This window comes from Trachinotus anak, unplaced genomic scaffold, assembly GCF_046630095.1.
Source record: "Trachinotus anak isolate AG129_WGS33_773 ecotype Australia unplaced genomic scaffold, CSIRO_AGI_Tana_v1 ptg000005l, whole genome shotgun sequence".
In the NCBI taxonomy this organism is placed as follows: domain Eukaryota; kingdom Metazoa; phylum Chordata; class Actinopteri; order Carangiformes; family Carangidae; genus Trachinotus; species Trachinotus anak.
The window spans coordinates 3,105,235-3,124,644 of record NW_027273856.1 but is presented as its reverse complement, the minus strand read 5'-3'; the positions used below and the strand labels follow the sequence as shown (position 1 = coordinate 3,124,644).

The 19,410-nt window shown below is 40.6% G+C and overlaps 1 protein-coding gene across 2 annotated transcripts in view; it reads left to right on the top strand.

Annotated features, from left to right (window-relative positions):
• The window catches only part of slc8a4b (solute carrier family 8 member 4b), a 94,536-nt gene extending 80,949 nt beyond the window's left edge, over nucleotides 1–13,587 (top strand). Inside the window, exons 12-16 of one of the 2 annotated variants that reach the window (XM_071477771.1) lie at nucleotides 777–883; nucleotides 4,064–4,188; nucleotides 5,637–5,736; nucleotides 6,588–6,860; nucleotides 11,983–13,587. In XM_071477771.1, the coding sequence (XP_071333872.1) occupies nucleotides 777–883; nucleotides 4,064–4,188; nucleotides 5,637–5,736; nucleotides 6,588–6,860; nucleotides 11,983–12,362 (985 nt within the window). In that variant the 3' untranslated portion in view covers nucleotides 12,363–13,587. The remainder of the gene's footprint in view (nucleotides 1–776; nucleotides 884–4,063; nucleotides 4,189–5,636; nucleotides 5,737–6,587; nucleotides 6,861–11,982) is intronic. The other variant, XM_071477772.1, reaches the window with a different exon arrangement.
• Nucleotides 13,588–19,410: the final 5,823 nt, after the last annotated feature.

Below are 19,410 nucleotides of genomic sequence, written 5' to 3'. Positions count from 1 at the left end.
CCATGATGTGTTCTTAGTGAGAAACAGCTCAGGAGGTTGTAGGAATACAGGGCTAAACTTAACAGATGAGCTTTTATTCAAGTGACTAATCTTTCTGATCTTCAGTCCATAGAGTGTTACTGAAAACATTGAATATTGCATTAATATAACATAGTTCAAATTAAATGATATTCTCTCTGTAAATGTACTGACACATCATTATATTTCTCAGTCCCACTGTGAACACCTTTTTATTTCACCTGTTACAGTTTGGTTGTGGCATGGGTCCCCTCAAAACTGTTTGTGCTGCATCTTGCTTCTCTCCCCTGGTGCTCCTAATTGAAAATATCTCAACAGTGGCTGTGCTTCTGCACATTGCATCACCGTCAGCTGGGGACAAATTAGCGGCTTCATGTTGTGTCTCACTGAGCCACGTCGACTCGGGCTTCAGCCTTCATCTTTGCAGAGGCTCCTCATCCTCTTCTGCATGAGAAAACAGAGGAGCGCAAATAATCATATTGAGTTTTGTGTTCAGATGAACTATTAAGAGACTTTTGATAGTAACGCAGCTCATGTAACAGTCCTTACCCATGCTTCTATGTTTTGTGTCTGAGCAGCAGAAATGACCTCCTGGCTGATCACAGCCTGACAGGATGAAACTTTCCCCGTTTTAATAGACTGTGTGAAACTGTGTGAAGCTGTGAACATTTGCTTTTATCACAAAGGAAGGCATAAAACTATAAAGGTTAATTATCTGGAATACACTCAGTCTCATCTTTCACTTCTCTTTTCAACAGGAAGATCATCGAGGTGAAGATTATTGATGATGAAGAGTATGAGAAGAACAAGACCTTCACCATTGAGCTCGGGGAGCCGGTTCTGTTGGAGATAGGACAGAAACATGGTGGGTCTGTTTGCCAGTGTATTTTGTGTGTCTATGTGTGTGTTTTTTTGTGTGTGTGTGTGTTCAGAAGATCAAGAAATCAAGAGCAGGAGCAAGAAAAAGCGGAGTGTGACAGACAGAATGGAGTCTTTGTTTAACTGCCTGCAGAGTCTCAGGCCTCCTACACACCTGTCTCTTATAAAACAGGCTGAGACCTGCACTGATTGTCTGAAGCGTTCGATGTAAAACTCAGATAAGATTTGGGAAACATTTTATTTGGAGTCACTGAGGACCTGGCTTGGATTTAAAAAGCATGGCATCCATGACACACTGTGTCGAATCACAGGAAGACAGGAATAATGACCAATCCTCTCAGTAATAGTCCACTTTATTGCCATAAATAATTAATGTACATAAATAAGTTTTATTATATACGGTATGTGAATAGCCAGATGCTGTTCTGAACACTCACTGTGTGCTGGAGTCATATCTATAAAGATTTCACTGAGCTAAGCAGCAAGAAAAGAGCAGACTGAACAATTTGCACTTCATTTCTGACTAATGAACAACTTGAAGTTCCTCTCTCACCTCTGTACTCTCACTTTCTACTTTCTGAATCTGCACAGTTACCAAAAAGCTTAGAAATCTATAAATCTAAAAACATATAAGCAAGATTTAATTGAATTCCCCTCTTCAACATTTCTAAGAAAGGAGGAAGCTTTAGTTCAAATTTAAAAACAGGCTCATTAAAGGCAGACAGCTAATCTCTGGCAGGTGATCAAGGCTAAAAAGAGCTGGAAGTCAATAAGGAATTTCTGCAGCTTGCTTTACTTTGACATTTCTTTTCAAATGGATTTTACGCAAGGTTGAAAGTTTACAAGATGAAAAAAAGATGAAAAGAAATCTAGAAACCTCCCTTGTGCCATTTCACTTAAATGAGACTTATTCTTTGTATAATTTAACTTAATTTCACTCCTTTTCTTTCTTTTCATTTTTCTTTTTCATCCTCATTAGTATACTCTTGACTGCAGCACTATGTATATGCATGCATATTTGCATGTTTGTTACTAATGGGAAAACATGCATACATCTAAACTCGAAAACAGTGGTTCTCGACCTGTGGGTCACAATATATAAGGGTCTAGGTCAAGGGAATTTAATTAAAATTCACAGTGATCCAGTTACACAAAATTTCCTCAAGCAAAAGTCTGAAGCATTATAAAATGATAACAATACATTCTCTATCTTCTCTATGTTCTTTTATCATTTCAAGAAAAATATATGTAATAAGCACAAACTACATCTGGTTCAACTGGTCACAACCAGTAGGCATACGCAAACATCATAGTCATGAGGAAATATCAAATATCAACAACAGAGTGGTTGTTCCAGTAGACATGAAGTCACTTCTAGAAACCAACCAGCATGGAGGTTCAAGCCAGAGCCCTTTCTCACTAGTGTTCATAACAACAACATGATCCCTTATCAGGTTCCTCTTTTTGAACAGCAGTGGTTCTGTGTGATGGAGCCTGCAGCCACAGTCTGGGATTGAAAGCCAAGTCTCCATGGTGGTCGACAAGTGTTTTATCTCTCTCTGTTTCGCTCTTAACACTTAGGCTCACACAGAGACTCTTCCTGGTGGCGTGAGGGTCTGCACTCTAGATGTCAGACATGAAGAGCCGACAGCCCGGGGCATGTTTCATTACAGAGAAATATAATTTGTTTTATAACACTGTCACAGAGCAAGTGAACTGACATTTACACACAGCCATGCACACACACACACACACACACACACACTGTATAACATACTGTACACAGCTTTTCACTTACAGCAGGTCTGCACTGATAACAGCTGACTCAATTAATGAGCGTCACTGTGTGTGGAGAGTGAGTGTGGAGACGTATGGAAGAGTCGTTTCATGGCACAAATTTATACATTTGTTCTGAGTATTCATATTTTTAATAGCACGAGATACTTAATAGCTTGGATTCCCATGTGGCACATCAGTGTTTGAATATTTGCATTTACATGACTGTCTTTCACAGCTGACTGCAGACAATTTCTAAAATGAAATCTCTGCAAAACTATTAGAATAATTCACGCTGCTCTGGTCAAAATCAGATGAATGAAAAAATTGAATGGTGCATGATTTGACGTCAGACGGTGTGCAAAGACTGTCGAATCAGCAGATTAATTTTTAAAAAAAAACAACTTGTGGAGATACTTGGTCAGGATTTGACAAAAAAAAGTATTATTTACTCCTGTAACATTTGATAAAAACTACAGTGTCAGTGCCCAGTGGAAATTAGAATATTATAAGCTTTCTTCTTTAAATGAAACAGTATTTGGTAATTGTTTATAATGTTAAATGCCTTTTTTACATTGTGATTAATCTGCCAGTCTTTGACAAAACATGCAGTCATCATGAGACTAATCATAATGAACTGAGAACAGACCTATTTCTCCATAGCAAGTAATAGATGAATGATTCCAGTGCTTTAGTAATATATCTTCATGTAGACTGTAACTTGGGTGAAAAGTGGTCCTAGTGAATTTGCAAAGGAACAGGTAATATGGATAAACATTTCAAAACCACAACCAGAACTGTGACATTTGACATTTCCCATGAAAAGGTTATTCAACACAATCCATATCATTAGTTCATGCAATAGTAATATAGTGTATTTCTGATTGGTTTATAATGAATTTTTGAAACTTTTTTTTTTCACCTGCTTTGGTTGGTAAAGTGACCAATGAGTCCATTTACAGTTTCATGATCTGATAAGTCCCAGAGACATTAGAAAAAGACTTTCATGTTTCTGTTTTATTACAAAACATGTAAACACATACTGCATGGAAGTAAAGAAAGCAGACTCCTTTCAATATCAAACCAAAAATTTTTATTCTATTTTTTTTATTCTATTTTTTTTTTTTAGATAAATCAAATGCAACATCTGTCACCTTAATCTAATCAGAAAATGTCTGCATTAGGCCATATTTAACACAGGAAGTGAAATTACTTGAACTGAGGCTGACATTTCAAAATAAAAGTGGATATAATCAGTGACCAATATACTGGCAACATATTTCAACATTAGATTGCCACAAAAACCTGAAAGCACTGAATGAAAAATTGCTGTTAGTTGCAACTTCTGCACAACCGACCTGCTGACACATTCATCTGTGTGGTCTCCTAGGCGACTCCAATGAGAACAAGCCGTTGGTGGGAGCAGAGGAGGAAGAGGTGGCTAAGATGGGCTGCCCCAGTCTGGGTGAACACACCCAAGTAGAAGTGATCATTGAAGAGTCCTATGAGTTTAAGGTAAGTGTGAGTGTGTGTGTGTGTTTGTGTGTGTGTGTGTTTGTGTGCATACTATATCTACATCTCAGTTATTATGTGCATGTGGTGAATGTTCCTCAGAATATATCAGCAGCTTGTCTGTTAGATTTCAAGTCTTGTTGAGATAATGACAACCACCATTTTGGCAGCCATGAAGTCTGCTGTGTTAAATATCACCTAAAAATCAAAATGACTTAAAATGCAAATTAAATCTAAAATGATTCAAAGTGAATGTCAGCTGCCCCAGTCGGGAGGATGAATGATTCATTTTGTTAGCATGTAATGGACTCTGTAATGAGAGACTTGTCATTTTGATAGGAGACATGCGAAAGACAACAAATAATTTATTCAAAGTGAGCTGACATCTTGTTTCAGTACACAACAAGAGGGAATGTTTCTGTTACAGTCAACGATTCATCCAGCAATTTAGAAACTCTATTGGTGTGGTTATTTGATAAATATCATATATTAGAAGGAATGTGTTCTCAAATTTGATCAGTTTGTAATTCAAGCACGGAGAGACACAGCTAGACACAACAAACAACATCTGTCTGTCCCATCGTTCAGCTTTCATTCATTTGCACACAATCATGTTATTTTGCTAACTTCCATGTGAGTTTGTCTCTATCTATCAATGATTTTGTGTATGTCTTTAAATGTAACCAATCATATTGTATGTTTGTTGCAGATTTCATTTGCTCATTTGTCCATTTGTGTCATTTTGCGTGTGTATGTGTGTGTGTGTGTATGCAGAGAGCAGTAAATACACTTATTCAGCAGGTTAGCTGTCTTTCTCAGTCTTTGCCTTTGCATGCACTGCTACTTCTTCTATCTGCTGCTGGAAAATACATGTTGTAATGTATCTATAAATCCTTAATTGTCACTGGAATTACTCTTATTGAAACTGCTGATATACAGTATATTTTGTGCTGTTTTTGTGTTGCCTTTCACTTATTAGATAGTAAGCCATGCAGGGTTTTCTCCTCACAAAGCCCTGTCAGCTGGGTTATGATAATGACTGCCGATGTGATACTCCATAGCTGCTGCAAGCTGTTTTGCATCAACATCTTTTATTATTCCCCTTCCTCGGTGCTTTAAACGCACAACTCAACCAATCTGCCTGAAGGCTTTTTCCTAGATTTCACTGGGAGCATCAGTAGAACATGGCATCACAGCCAATTTCACAGTATCGTATTAATTAGCACATCCTACACCTCGAATTCTCAGTGTTGTGAAATACTGACTTTTTAAATGTATCTTTGAAATGTGGAAGCAAATTGAAAGGCTTGAAATCAGCATTTTCTCCTATCTGTGTGGCTGCGAGTGAATTAACAACTTGAGCGTTGTGTCTTTCCTCTTCTGTCCGATCTGTATGCATTTGTATGTTTGCATGTTTGCCTTTGTGTGTGTGTGTGTGTGTGTGTGTGTAGAGTACAGTAGATAAGCTGATCAAGAAGACAAACCTGGCCTTGGTGGTGGGAAGCAGCAGCTGGAGGGAACAGTTTGTCAGTGCTGTTACTGTCAGTGCAGGTAAAACTCTCTCTCTCTCTCTCTCTCTCTCTCTCTCTCTCTCTCTCTCTCTCTCACACACACACACACACACACACACACACAGACTCACACACCGTCACAGGATGTGACATCATTTGATTAATGAACAGTGGTTCTAGTTAACATCTTGACATCATTTTGAAAAGATGATGGATGATGAGAAAGAACATTTCCTAAAAGTTTGCATCAGCATTTTATTTTGAAGCTTTACATGCACTTATTTTAATCTATTCAGTCTTATTGTTATGCAGGTCTCATTGCTTTCATTGATCCTAATCCTATTTTCTCTGTTAACATTAGATTGGAAGAACTGTTTCTTTAATCCTCCTTTAAATAAATATACTTTTTTGTTTTCTTGACATGACTTAGATGAGTAGATAGCACCACTTTATAAATATGGATCTGCTAGCAGTTAGCTCGCATTAGCATAAAGACTGGAAAAGGGGGGGGGGGGGGGGGGGAGCATCCAGCTTGGCTCTATAGCTTTTACCTCAAAAGCTCATTAATCAACACATCTAGTATCTAGTTTGTTAAGTCCACACTCTCTGTTATGCTATGCTATTTTTCAGTGAACAGAAACTCCAGGAAGTCACTTCAACTGAGTGCGACCATGCTAATCAGTTAGCTGTCAAGGTGCTGGCAGGCACATGTCTTTAGAGAGGGCCACGCTGGCTGTATAGCTGTCGTTGAAAGTTAAAATGTTGCCTCTGTCAGATCTGTCAGTCTCACTCTACTTGTCTCCTTCTTCTTTCTTGTCCACTCACCTGCCTCTTCCGCCTTCCTTCAACTCACCGTCTTCCTCACTTTCAATCTCCTGACACACCTGAAAGGAGATGACGACGAGGAGGAGAGTGGCGAAGAGCGGCTGCCGTCCTGCTTCGACTACATCATGCACTTCCTCACCGTCTTCTGGAAGGTTCTGTTCGCCTTCGTCCCGCCCACCGAGTACTGGAACGGCTGGGCCTGCTTCATCGTATCAATATCGCTCATCGGCGTCCTGACGGCAGTCACCGGCGATCTGGCGTCTCACTTCGGCTGCACGATAGGACTGAAGGACTCGGTGACCGCTGTGGTGTTTGTGGCGCTGGGAACATCAGTGCCAGGTGGGTGATTATATTAGCATATAGTATGAGTCTATACAGTAACACAGAAACCAAAGTCAAACTGAAATTAAAATTCATTTTATACCAGGGAACAAAACCAGATTCTTGGTGTTTGTTTGGACAATGAAGTAGAGGAAATTTAAGCTTTACTTATTTTTCTGAAATGGCAGTACCCCCTACAGAAGGGTTCAACAGTGCATTTAAATTTTTGGTTAACCCTGATAATTTTGGTTCTGTACATGTGGCTGGGCTCTAAGAATAGTTGGTAACAGTGTCTCTGGACGCACATGTAGTTAACCAGCTGTTTCTTAGTCTTATCCTTGTTGAATACGCCACATGTATTCAACAATACATGTGGCCGTCTGTACACTACTTCATACACTACTCCATACTTTACTTCATACTCTACTCCATACACTACTTCATGCACATACTCTATTTCATACCTACTGCATATGCGACACTGTGTCATAATTCAAACCACAGGATGACGTATGTGATGCTGAGGTTACCAGACTACTCGTTTCTGTGAGTCGTGACAATCTGTCCATTTGCTGTTTGTCACCACTACCGGATCCATGACGGAGAAACAGCCACTGCTAGCTTCTGTAACATATGTGTGTGAGAACTACCTGTGACTCATTATTGGTATTGAAGTAACATGAACAAAAAGCAATGTCTATCTTTTTTAACCAGCATCAACTGTCCGAGCGGAAGCTGGTTAACCTAGTCTCCTGTGTCTAATGAGGATCAAAGACAGGAAGAGGAAGATTCCTCAGACCTCCTGTTGTTACCTTGATTAAAGTCAAACCCTGATCCCCTTCAGCACTGTGGAATTAATGCCCCTCACAGTTAGGCCTAAATGTTGGGGGGACAGTGCTCTAAGCACTAATGGACACTTAAAATGGGGAAAAAACATCTAATGCCAACATTCGTAGGCTACAGGCCCATAACATGCTCCAATCAGAAGTCACCACAGAAGTTGAAGATGTGTCTCTTAGCAACACCTACTCTCAAACATCAGTCAGATGTGGCGTGAAACTCAAACGATCTCTCCACAAAAATGGAGAATGGAAAATGATGTGCCATAGCCACAGTATTATAGTTTATGTTTCTTCACAGCAAATACGACATAAGATGCATATTTTCCTTGATTCTCAGACTGACAGACAGGTAAGTACAAAAGAAGGGAGGGACTGATCCTCTCTCCTCCATCTCATTTCAGTAGCAGCCGCTCTCAGGAGGCAGGCTGGAAATCAAAATTGACCCCAGCTCCATCAAAGCCTTCAGCTCTCAGCCTGAGCTGGTCTCCTCTCGGAGGGGACGCATCGTCCCAGGGCTTTAATTCAATTCAGTTCCTCTTTCCTTTCGTCAGCCGTTTTATTGTTGCCCCTCCATATGAGTTATAGAAATAGCTCCTTTGCTACTCTTCCAGGCGATAACTCTGGTGCCTTGCGTCGAGGTCTCTCGTCTCTCATTTGAATCAATTCCCTCAACAGCCATATTATGTTGCGTGTTGGAATTGGGGCTGTAAATTAGTGTGTGTCCTGCCACAAGACGTGTTGATGTGTTTCTTGGTTTTCTGAATCTTTTTCATTCTTTCACTCACATTCAGTGTTTTCTCTCCCTCTTTTTCTCATCTTTCTTTCCTTCCCGCCCTTGCACTCTCATATTCCACCTCACTTATCTGTTACACTTGCTCTCGTGCCCCATTGCAGTCAATTTATTATTCTGACTAGGTGCTACCTTACTCCTTGCTCTCTCTCTCTCTCTCTCTCTCTCTCTCTCTCTCTCTCTCTCTCTCTCTCTCTTCCGTCCTCTTATTGGATGTTGTGTTTTCACTATTGTATCATCCATCATACCCCGGTGTGTGTGGGTGAAGATGTGTGCTTGCACTGCTGAGGTGATGCAGAGCAAGTGCAAGTTTGGCAGGTCATTATAACTTCCACCGGGAGTGTTTGCTCCCTTGTGTGTGTGTGTGTGTGTGTGTGTGTGTGTGTGTGTGTGTGTGTGTGTGTGTGTGTGTGTGTGTGTGTGTGTGTGTGTGATGTCCTTAAAAGTAGTTAGAAACATTTATTTTGTCTCTTGTGTCCAAGTCTCTGATGTGCACCCTGCCCTCCTCCTCTCTCTCAGCCCTCCTCCAGACTTACAAAAGCATTTCTGCATTATTACATCAGAGACACACTCGAGGGTTGTCGGGCCAATTTACACCAGATTTGCAGATTCAGGCAATTAGAGGCAAATGTGGATCAGATGCTTGGTTGAACACTGTGAACTACTCAATGTTTCTAACCATCTGAGCCGTTTAAATAGTATCAGCGTTGTCTCATATCTGTGTTGGTGGTAAACAGGTCCTGCAGAGATCACAGATTCATCCCCAGAGTGGTGACACCGGGTAAAGTCTCATGTTACACACTGGTGCAGCACATACCTTGACTTTTTGATCGGTGTCACATTCAAGACACACTGCAGGTTTTGCAATTTAGTGCAACACAGAAGCAATTCCTTTTAGAAAAGTCAACAAAACACAATTGTGAGTGGTCTGTTTTTACATTGAGGGATGTTCTGTTTTCGGCTTTTTTCTCACACTATATCATTCCAATTAAACAGATTTCCAGCGGTCTGCCTCTCAGTTTTGTTTTGTGGAATAGTCTGAAAAACCACCTTATATAAGCGTAAAATTTTTTGAGAGTTTTTTCAAAATTCCTATGTTTTCATTACATGTTTTTAAGTTTGCAATTTCAAATTGTGCATAAAGCAGGTAAATGGAAACACACCTACTGTCAGGGCATACTGTTTTTCACACACGTTTTCTTTCCTATAAGTTGAGAAGAATCTGTATAGGTCCATCGATCTTTCAGTTTTTCCTCCAAGCACAGCATCGTGTGAAAAAAATGTTTTATTTATGTTATTCACCTAATTTATGTGCACGTCTCTCTCCCTTCTTTCTGTTTCACCGTGTGTGTGTGTGTGTGTGTGTGTGTGTGTGTTTGTGTGTCTTAGCCCCTCCCCTCACACACGGAGCAGAGCAGAGGAGAGACAGGTTACTCGTTAAGCTAAGTGCAATAAAAGCTCTCCAACAAGTGTTATAAATCCCTCTAAACCCAAAGGTGGACAGACAGATGTTGAACCCAAACGTCTGAAAGTCAGGTCAAAATATCAGTTTTTTTTTAAATGCAGGTAATCTGGCGACAGTGCCGTGGGTGGTAGCAGATTTGCTGGTGTTCCAGCCACAAGGCTTAGTCCTAACTGCAGCAGCCCAGGTTGGAGTTTGACCCGTGGCCCTTTACTGCAGGTCATCCTCTCTCTCCATGACTTTCCTGTCTCTCTCTCACTATGACTGTACAAATAAGAAAGTGCCCAAAGTGCACCGCTGTCATAAATACATAACTGCACAGTGAGGACAGGACCATTTGTAGTGTAGTAGATGTTGATGGTCAGTAAATACCTCCATAGCATAATATTAGACTGGCTGCTTTTACAGTCTGTGTGGTGCTCTGTTGTTTGGGGCTTTAATAGTTTCTTGACTGGAAGAGAAAAACTGATGAACTTGGTGAAGGCACAGTATATATAAGGTTGCATCCACATCCATGACCCCTCTGAAAATTTATGCAGAGATGATTAAGGCTAGCACGAGTGTTAAAAAAAAAAATTAAAATTCTTGGGCAGGTGTCATATCAGGCTAATAATAATAATAATAATAATAATAATAATAATAATAATAATAATAATAAATAAATAAATAGATAGATAGATAGATAGATAGATAGAGGGTTTGATCTTCTGTGTTGCCAGCTTTAGTTAGTGCAGTGTGTGTACTGTATGTGTGCGGAGGCAGTAACATGCAGTTTCATGACTCAGATTCAAACCCACAATCTCGTCTGTCAACACACACAAACTTTTCATTTCTTTCTATGTGGTCTTTCATCAGCAGGATTACAATTCACCTCCTGCTCCAAAAAAAAAAAAAAAAAATTGGGGGGATATTTTTCATGTTGGGATATGAATTTCAACTAATCTCGCTGACATTCAAATGAGAATTGAGACTCATCTCACCAGCCCGTCTAAAAATAGAAATAAGCCAAGGCAGGCGCACAATAACTGGCAGCTGTTTCCCTGGTGTTCCCTGCCAACCCAGTTGTAGAGTCCCTGCGTTTTTTATCCAGTTTCTCCTCAAATATTCAGCCCCACACGGCTTCACTCAGGTACACCTACAGCATTTATTACATCTCCTCGAGCGCAGGCTGATGCCAACATTCATCTAAAAATTTCAGGAAGGAGTATGAATCTTCCTGAATTTAATCCAAGTCAGTGTCAATTCCAGAATATGGGAATCCAAATCCAAGTTAAATTGGACACATAAGTGATTTCACAGGATTAACTGTAAGTATGCTGACTGTAAAGGAACCTATTGAACAGGCCAGTCTGAATGTGATGATCCTCTGTGGTTGGCACCCCCAAATTTGTGATACCTTTCACAATAAAAGCTGATCTCTTTAAGCTGCCTCAGCGTTCTCTTTCCCTTGTTTGCTCACGCTGCTGTCCTTTCTGTTTCCCATCAATTATCTCTGTGTTGTTCTCCCTGCCTCTTTGTCTCTGCCTCTAACGTCCATTAAATCTCTAATTATTTCCATAAACACTGACGTCTTTTACACTAACTGCTTCACAGTGTCTTTCTATGATACCCAGCGCCTTGATCTTTCCTTACATCATTTTTTATGTTTTTTCCTGCATATACATATACACAAGCCACAGTGTGTGTTTGTGAGAATACTGTGTGGGGGATTCATACTGTATGTTACCTTGAGGTTGAGATTTCCTCAGTGGCTGTGAGAAAGACAATCACCATAACATCAAACGTTCCTCATACGAGACTCATTTACATTTTGCTCTGACCTCGGGTATACTTTCATGTTTTCTGCTCTATTTTAATGTTCTTATATTGATTTTGCTGTCAATCTTATTACCAGTTTGAATCATATATACATTATTTGTATGTATGATTTTTTTTTAAATGCTAAAAGGTTTAACATGAATAATAATAATTGTACGATTCATACAAATGAGGCTAAAAACAGCAGAGTCTTAAGATTACTGTCAAATTTCTGTCTTTCCCATCCAGACACATTCGCCAGCAAAGTCGCTGCCATCCAGGACCAGTACGCCGACGCCTCCATCGGCAACGTCACAGGCTCCAACGCCGTCAATGTCTTCCTGGGTATCGGCGTGGCGTGGACCATCGCAGCCATCGCCTGGCGTGCCGAGGGCAAGCCATTCAAGGTGGACCCAGGAAACCTGGCCTTCTCCGTCACCCTCTTCACCATCCTGGCCGTGGTGTGCGTTCTCACGCTGCTGTACCGGCGGCGGGCAACGGTGGCCGGCGGCGAGCTGGGAGGGCCGCGGACTTGCAAGTTGATAACGTCGCTGATGTTCGTCTCGCTGTGGCTGATTTACATCCTGCTGGCGTCACTGGAGGCCTACTGCCATATACCAGTGTTTTAAATGGAGAGGAGAGGGGAGGGAGAGAGAGAGCCACTGCCAATATGAAGAGAGAGAGAGAGAGAGAGAGAGAGAGAGAGAGAGGAGTCAGACAGGGATGAGGAAAGTAAGGATTCTGATTCTTTATGGAAACAGCAGATCTTCAAATTTCCTTTTTTTTTTTTTACAAGCCCAGAATATAGCCTTTTTTTTTTGGTAATTATTATTTTTTTCCTATAAACCATCACAAAACACTAAAACTATCCAATGATTTCTGTGTCCCTCTAAATTAAGAGTTACTTAAAACATTAATGACAAAAATTGCAATGCAGGTTTTAAAGAGCACTTTATGTAGATGTTCATCTGCAGTGGACGACTGTGTTTAATAGTTAATAACAGAGTGATATTGTTCCAGTATGCCACCGGAGAGGCTCTGAAGGGAAAAGTACAGGTGAGGAGGAAGCTGGAGGCAACAAAGCTAAAGAAAAGAGTGTAAAACATTAATGGAGAGACTAGATAAACGAAAGAGGGAAAAAAGTAAGAGAGGAATAGATGGACCCCCTCCTCACTTTCTCTTGCTTCTTCTGTCACAACTGTATCTCGTCATCGCAGGGACACTCGATCCTCCCATCATACCTGTTGAACTCGATCTAGTACTAACAGTGACTTTTATGACTTTTAACCTCTCCTTTGCCAACTGTATTAACACACACACACACACACACACACACACAAAACACCAAACACACACACTTTGGGGCCCTCGGCTGATTCTGCATCAGAGGACCACTCACCAACTTGCAGGCGAGATGAAAACTGACAACCTTTTCTTTATTCCTTCTCTTCTTGAATACACTGTGCAAAATAGTCCTTCCACCCAATAACACACACACACACACACACACACACACACACACACACACACACACACACACCGAACACACTCTACAGAAACACTCCTCTGTCCCTCCCTCTTGCCTTACTCTTACCTCCCCTGTAGGAATTGTCTTAAAGTCGTGACAACGAAACGCTGTAGGAAACGCTCTTAAAGTTGTGACAACGAAACGCTGTAGTCACCACCCACCAACCCTCTTTTTGATTGAGCCAATCACAAGTCCCTCCCCTTTTAATGCCAATCAACAGCCTCGTTTATCCCATGAAGGAAACTTACCCTGTTCCCCTTTTTTTTCGAAACTTTTCAATGGCGTCACGTGTTGATGTTGTTACCGTGCAATTGTAAAAAAAAAAATAATAATAATAATAATTAAAAAAAAGACATAAGGAGAGAGAAAGTGACTTGAAATATCAAGATTATGGATTATAACCTGGAAGAAATGGAGACGGAGGACGGAGAAACAGATGAAATGTTGGATTAGTGGAGTCAAAGTTAAAAAGAACCTCACGAGAGCAAGCAGTCTGCCTCGTAACAGCTGCTTTTCTTGCAGTGAAAAAGCACTGTGCACTACGCATTGTGAGGTACACTGTTTACACACGAGAAATTACAGGGAAATGTGAACAACTGGAGCAAAGCAGGAAGTGATGTACACAAGAAGGACCAATCAGAATGAAGGATCCCGCTGAGAACAACCACGAAGATGATGCCGATGACAGTGTCGATGATGACAAGTCAAACTATGAGCATACCCAGTGTTTCTAATTGTTCATGATGATATAAGAAACATTTATTGATGTGTGTGCAAAAACACTGATAAGTCTGTTATTTATGTTAAAACCCCAGAGGAAGACAACAACGATCCACGCGCCCCCTTTTTTCTCAGCTCAAGCAGACATTTTAAGGAACTCCATCGTAACAGCTGTAGGATGGTGAACATAAAACCTCACAGACAGAAAGAGGAGTCGAACGCTCTGAGGGGAAATGTACGGCAGCTCTGAAATATCACGACTGTTCTGCAGCAGTTGTAACGTTGGGACTTTTCTTTGTAAAAAACAAAACAAAACAAAAAAAACCCCACCAGTCTCTGTTATCCAAAGATTTGATAGAAGAACATTGTCACAAATCACTTCACAGGTAAAACCATTCATTTTCAGTGTGCAGTTTTACCTTGCAGGCATTATACACGTCCCACAAGCTGCCAGCTGTACTTCAAAAAAACACATTTATATTCACACTACGGCTACATGTGCTCGACCATAGGTATTTTTATGGATGTGAGTCTGTATCAAATGTATCTGTTTTGTGAAAGATTTGTTGATTCAGGCATGTTGTGTGAAGGCAAGGTGTGTGAAAGTGGAAGTAGCTTAAATTTATAATATTATGCCACATATCATGAAACCAACTGTTCTATCATCGTTTGTCTGTCTGAGAAAGCGTCGAAGCCCAGATTTACATTATGTTTGTGTTAATACCCCTGCTCTGCCCAAGGGTTAGACTGAAGCTGGACAGCAGGGACGGCATATGGCTTGTCAGTGCAGATTATTATGAAACGCACTGTTAACGGCAGCATAGGAGGAAAACCTCAGCAGGAAGCGAGCGGTTTTGCTCTCATCTGCCCACGATGCTGATTGGAAACTTCAAGGAAAATCCTCCTAAGAGAAAACAATAATTGAGCTTTTTGTTGTACCTCCGTTCACTAAGAGAAAAACAGTTTACCTGCCATCCATCCTACACACTGCTTACAGCCCCATGTAAATGCAGGCTTTACAGAGCCAGATCAGTCGTGACCAGATAACTGATGCAGCCTTACCAAGGTCAACACAGACTGGAGAAACGTTGGCGATGGGGAACATAAGGCCATTGATCCATGGGGGTAAAAATGCCCCTCCCCTATTAACCCCCTTCCCTCAAATGTGACATTTGAAATGCCACACCAGTTCCTCTCACTTTCTGACAGCTATAAAGGAAAGGAGAAAGTGAAATATTCCAAACTTTCTTTGTAGAAAATCAATGAAAGCTTCCATGATTTCTTTAACAGCTGTTTTCCAGCAAGGCTCAGCTCAGCGTCACTGATAGAAGGAGTTTGGCCCGCTGCCATGATGCTCTTGCCCTGTTTCAAAGGAATATTTCTTGTCTGCAAATATTTAACAACACTGTCTAGAAATTAGACACGATGGCGTGCCCAGAGTTTCCACCCCAGGGAAGAGCTGGGATGCAGCTCACAGGGATTTAGTGTGTTGGTCAAGGATACTGCAGCATGTTATTTGCCTCAGCCAGGATTTCATAAATACTTAGATCATGTCCAAACCCCCTCCCCGACACAAATCCATCCTCTTTTGGCCAGACACCAAAAAGAAAGTTTGAAGAGTTGTTAATTTTGGGGGCTTGTAAAGAGGAAGTATAATGTTGCTTAAGCTGTTTTTTAAAGCTTATATTTGTTTACATTTGGCAAATCAGCACCATTAAAACTAAGCCGAATTAGCTATCAATGCTTCCTGTATGCAGCGTAACCACGGAGACACAGACAGCTCTCACTGGATTACTTTGATTCTGAAGAAAAATGTCAGGCAAGATCTTGAGTTTAAAGGAGCATCTTTTCCCAGATATCTAAGTGGATTTATGAACATTTATTCACAATGGAGATGAACATAATGGCATCCTCAGAAAGCGTGAGTCACATTGAATCTAAAAGTCTGAATATCATGTCTGTGTGTTCAGATTTGACTGAGTTAAGAGAGAAGAAAGAGGAATATTTGACACAAATTGCAGTTGTAGAATGTTAATTTTCCTCACAAATCTCTAAAATATCCCTAAAAATACACAGGGCATCACCCCAGTTTCCTCAGTGGTTGCTACAGCCTTGGATGCTGTCATGATGTTAGAGTCCACATCATCCAGCTGAACCAGTCTGACTCAACACCCAGATCCTCTCATCGTCTCCGTTTCTTTAGTCACTTCTGTGGCGCACAGCATCTTTGAAGGCAGGAGCGAAGCCGACATGACGGAGGTCATGAGCCACTTGCCAGTTTTGACGTGACTCGCACGTTGGCATGGCTCCTGGTGCGCTGAGACGCCAGGACGCCTGCCAGGCTGCACTCTTTTTCTCAATGACTTAAGCCTCTGCACCAGTTGCCAGTTTAAGAATGAGTGGGCAGGATAATAGTGCTGCTGACGCCACAGGAACACAAGAATACTGGGACTGACTTAGAAATGTAGGCTTTTTAAAGGTTGATAAGCCTTGCTGGAGGACAGCTGAGTGTGTGTGTGTGTGTGTGTGTGTGTGTGTGTGTGTGTGTGTGTGTGTGTGTGTGTGCATGCTTTCAAAGCGAGTGAAGAAATGCAACCATATTTTTAGTCTCTTGCCTGTTGCTTAGTGACCATCTATCTGCAAGTCGTTGTCTTCTTGACTGTTGCTGGTGTGTGTAAGACTGTGTGTGTGTGTGTGTGTGTGTGTGTGTGTGTGTGTATGTGTGTCCCTCTCTCTCTTGATGTTTCTCACTTTGTTTCTATGCTCGCCCTTTCCCGTAGTGAACGTGACGTATAGTTTCTCATTCATCTTTCTTCCCTCTCTGCGGGTGAATGTCAACAGATGTAGCTCATCATGTGTTCATCTTTTCAGCATGTTTCTTTTACTTCATGCTCCTTGTGCCTGCCCTTGTTGTGTTGCATGTGTATCCATTCTGTGCACATCTACATGCGTATTTGTGCCTTTGTGTCAGTGTGTGTGCGTGCCTGTTTGTTGGTGTTGTAATCTCCTTATAAGGGCTCGCCCTGTGTGTCCCTGGCTGAGTCCCATACGCTAGATTAATGAATTAGAAAGCCAAAATGCCAGGAAATTGGATTCCCTCCCTCCTGTGTGTGTGTGTGTGTGTGTGCGCGCGCACCTGTCGAATAAGATTAGATATATAATAGATCTGGTTGTCGGTTAAGACTGGGAATAGATGGTGGCACTTTTCTTGAGGAAGTGTGTGTGTGTGTGTGTATATGTACAGTATGTGGGACACTGTCATATACTACATTAAGGTAACTAACTCCTCATCCTCTGATTGGCTGATGGCTACTCACATGCACACATAAGTGTACACACAGAAGACACACACTCACTCACACACCCAAATGCTGGCCGAACTTGATAGGTTGGGCTTGTTTTCTAAACTCTAGGGTCAGTAAATGAAAGAGAACAAATGTTTTCCAGCTCTTCATATTAGTTAGAAAACGACCCCAGTTACTACGCTCTGTAAGTTCATGGTTGCTCTGTGGCTTTGCTGTGCATGTGTGTGTGTTTGTGTGTTTGGGTTGTTAACAGACAAGTGTAACTGACTCTGACTTTGAGATGGAAAGATTATTTGTGTTCAGGTAAACCTGGAGGCTGGCAGCAATCTTAAAGCAAGCAGCTGCTGTCAGATTTACATGATCCTTCTCACAATTTCCTCGTTTCTATGACGATGATTTTCTGACACACAGGAGTGAACTCGAACATGAATGCAAAGCTGTTGTGTGATGTGGAGGCCAGAGGTGTTCAGTGTGAAATAAACAGACAAGACATTATGAAGTGAATAAATACAGATAAAACATACAACCACGACACTGCGAAATAATCCAGTAATTTTGTAGAACTCAAATCCTTTTAATGAAATGTTACTACATCCTGCATCTCTTCACTACAGAGATGAGAAGCCGCTGGTTCTGGATGTAAGAGACACAGGACTCCTCTAGTTAATGTAACAACCCTATAAGTTTATGTCATGGTTTTAATATTCCAGTTTTATTAATTGTAGTAATTATTGGATTATTTAACAATTTAATGGTTGTAGTATATATAGTATATATATTCATATAATTATTTATTTTAAACGTCTTATTTATTTCTAATATTTTTTCTAATATCCAACACTGGTTCTCCATAGATTCTCCTCACATCTTGGAGGAGCCACATCTAGCAGGATGTGAACACATCATAACCTGCATCATCACACAGGGACGCTGAATGCTTTGGTAAATGTTTGGATTGTCATGTAAAGACTTTGGTGTCTGAATACAAGTAAAACTGAACAAATTCATAAAGAACAAATATTTACATTTTGTGCTTTGCCACATTTCTGATTTGAAAACATCTCTTTTTGTGCGTGTGTGTGTGTGTTTGCCCCCCCCCCCTTCCCCCCACACCCTCTTTATATTGATCAATGTTTTTCTTTATCCTCCTCTTTCTCTCTACTGTCAGAGCCACTCTCTACCTTACACATATTTATATATTTTATCACTTTATTCTCATAATTTCTTTAACATATCATGCAGCCCTATTTATGAGGTCACAAAGTGCTTTTGATATAAATATCTGGGACTATAATTTTTTCCATTTATTTTATTATTGTTATATTATTGTACTTTTTGTTACATTTGTTTCCATTGTTTTGTGTTGTTTTGGTGATTTGTTTTGTAAAAAAAAAGCCCTCGGAGAATAGAACAGCAAATTAGCATAGTAACAAATTGCAATGAGTGTGCTCTTATCCTTTTTTGTGTGCGTGTGTGTGTGTGTGTGTGTGTGCGTGCGTGCGTGCATTTCTTCATATCATTGCATCCATGAGTGTGTCGATGCATGAATTAAACTCATTCTGAATACAGTGTTGATGTTGGAAATGTCGTAGTAAAGAGTAAAGTATTTTTAAACGCTGAAAATGACATTGACATGAAAAACGATGTAGATGTTTACAAAGACCAAACTTTTCTTTTCTCTCTTTTTTTTCTCAAAGATGAAATAAAACTTGACTGGCAAATGCTCAGAGGTGCGTCTGTGTCTTCTCTACTGGTGGAGATGAAATCTTAACTCACTTAAGGGTGGAAATATTTTTCTAAACTAAGTAATAGCAATTAGTGTGTAATTATATCCGAATTGAATCAATTAGCCTGTTAGTACATTAGCCCTGGTTTATATCTATGATTGCAAGCGTCTCAGGAAAATGTTTGTGCACTATACCACAAATATCAATACAATTAGCCACAACCACCCACAGAAGTGGAGATGCTGCAACATCCTGACCTTCATTACCTTTAAAAATCAATTCTGAAGTTCAAATGAAGGAGTGGAATTTTTTTTTTTTCTTTTCCTTTTGCATGAAATTTCCTATTTGTGTTACCCTTCAGATTGTAACACTGGAACATACCTGCTTGGTTTCAGAC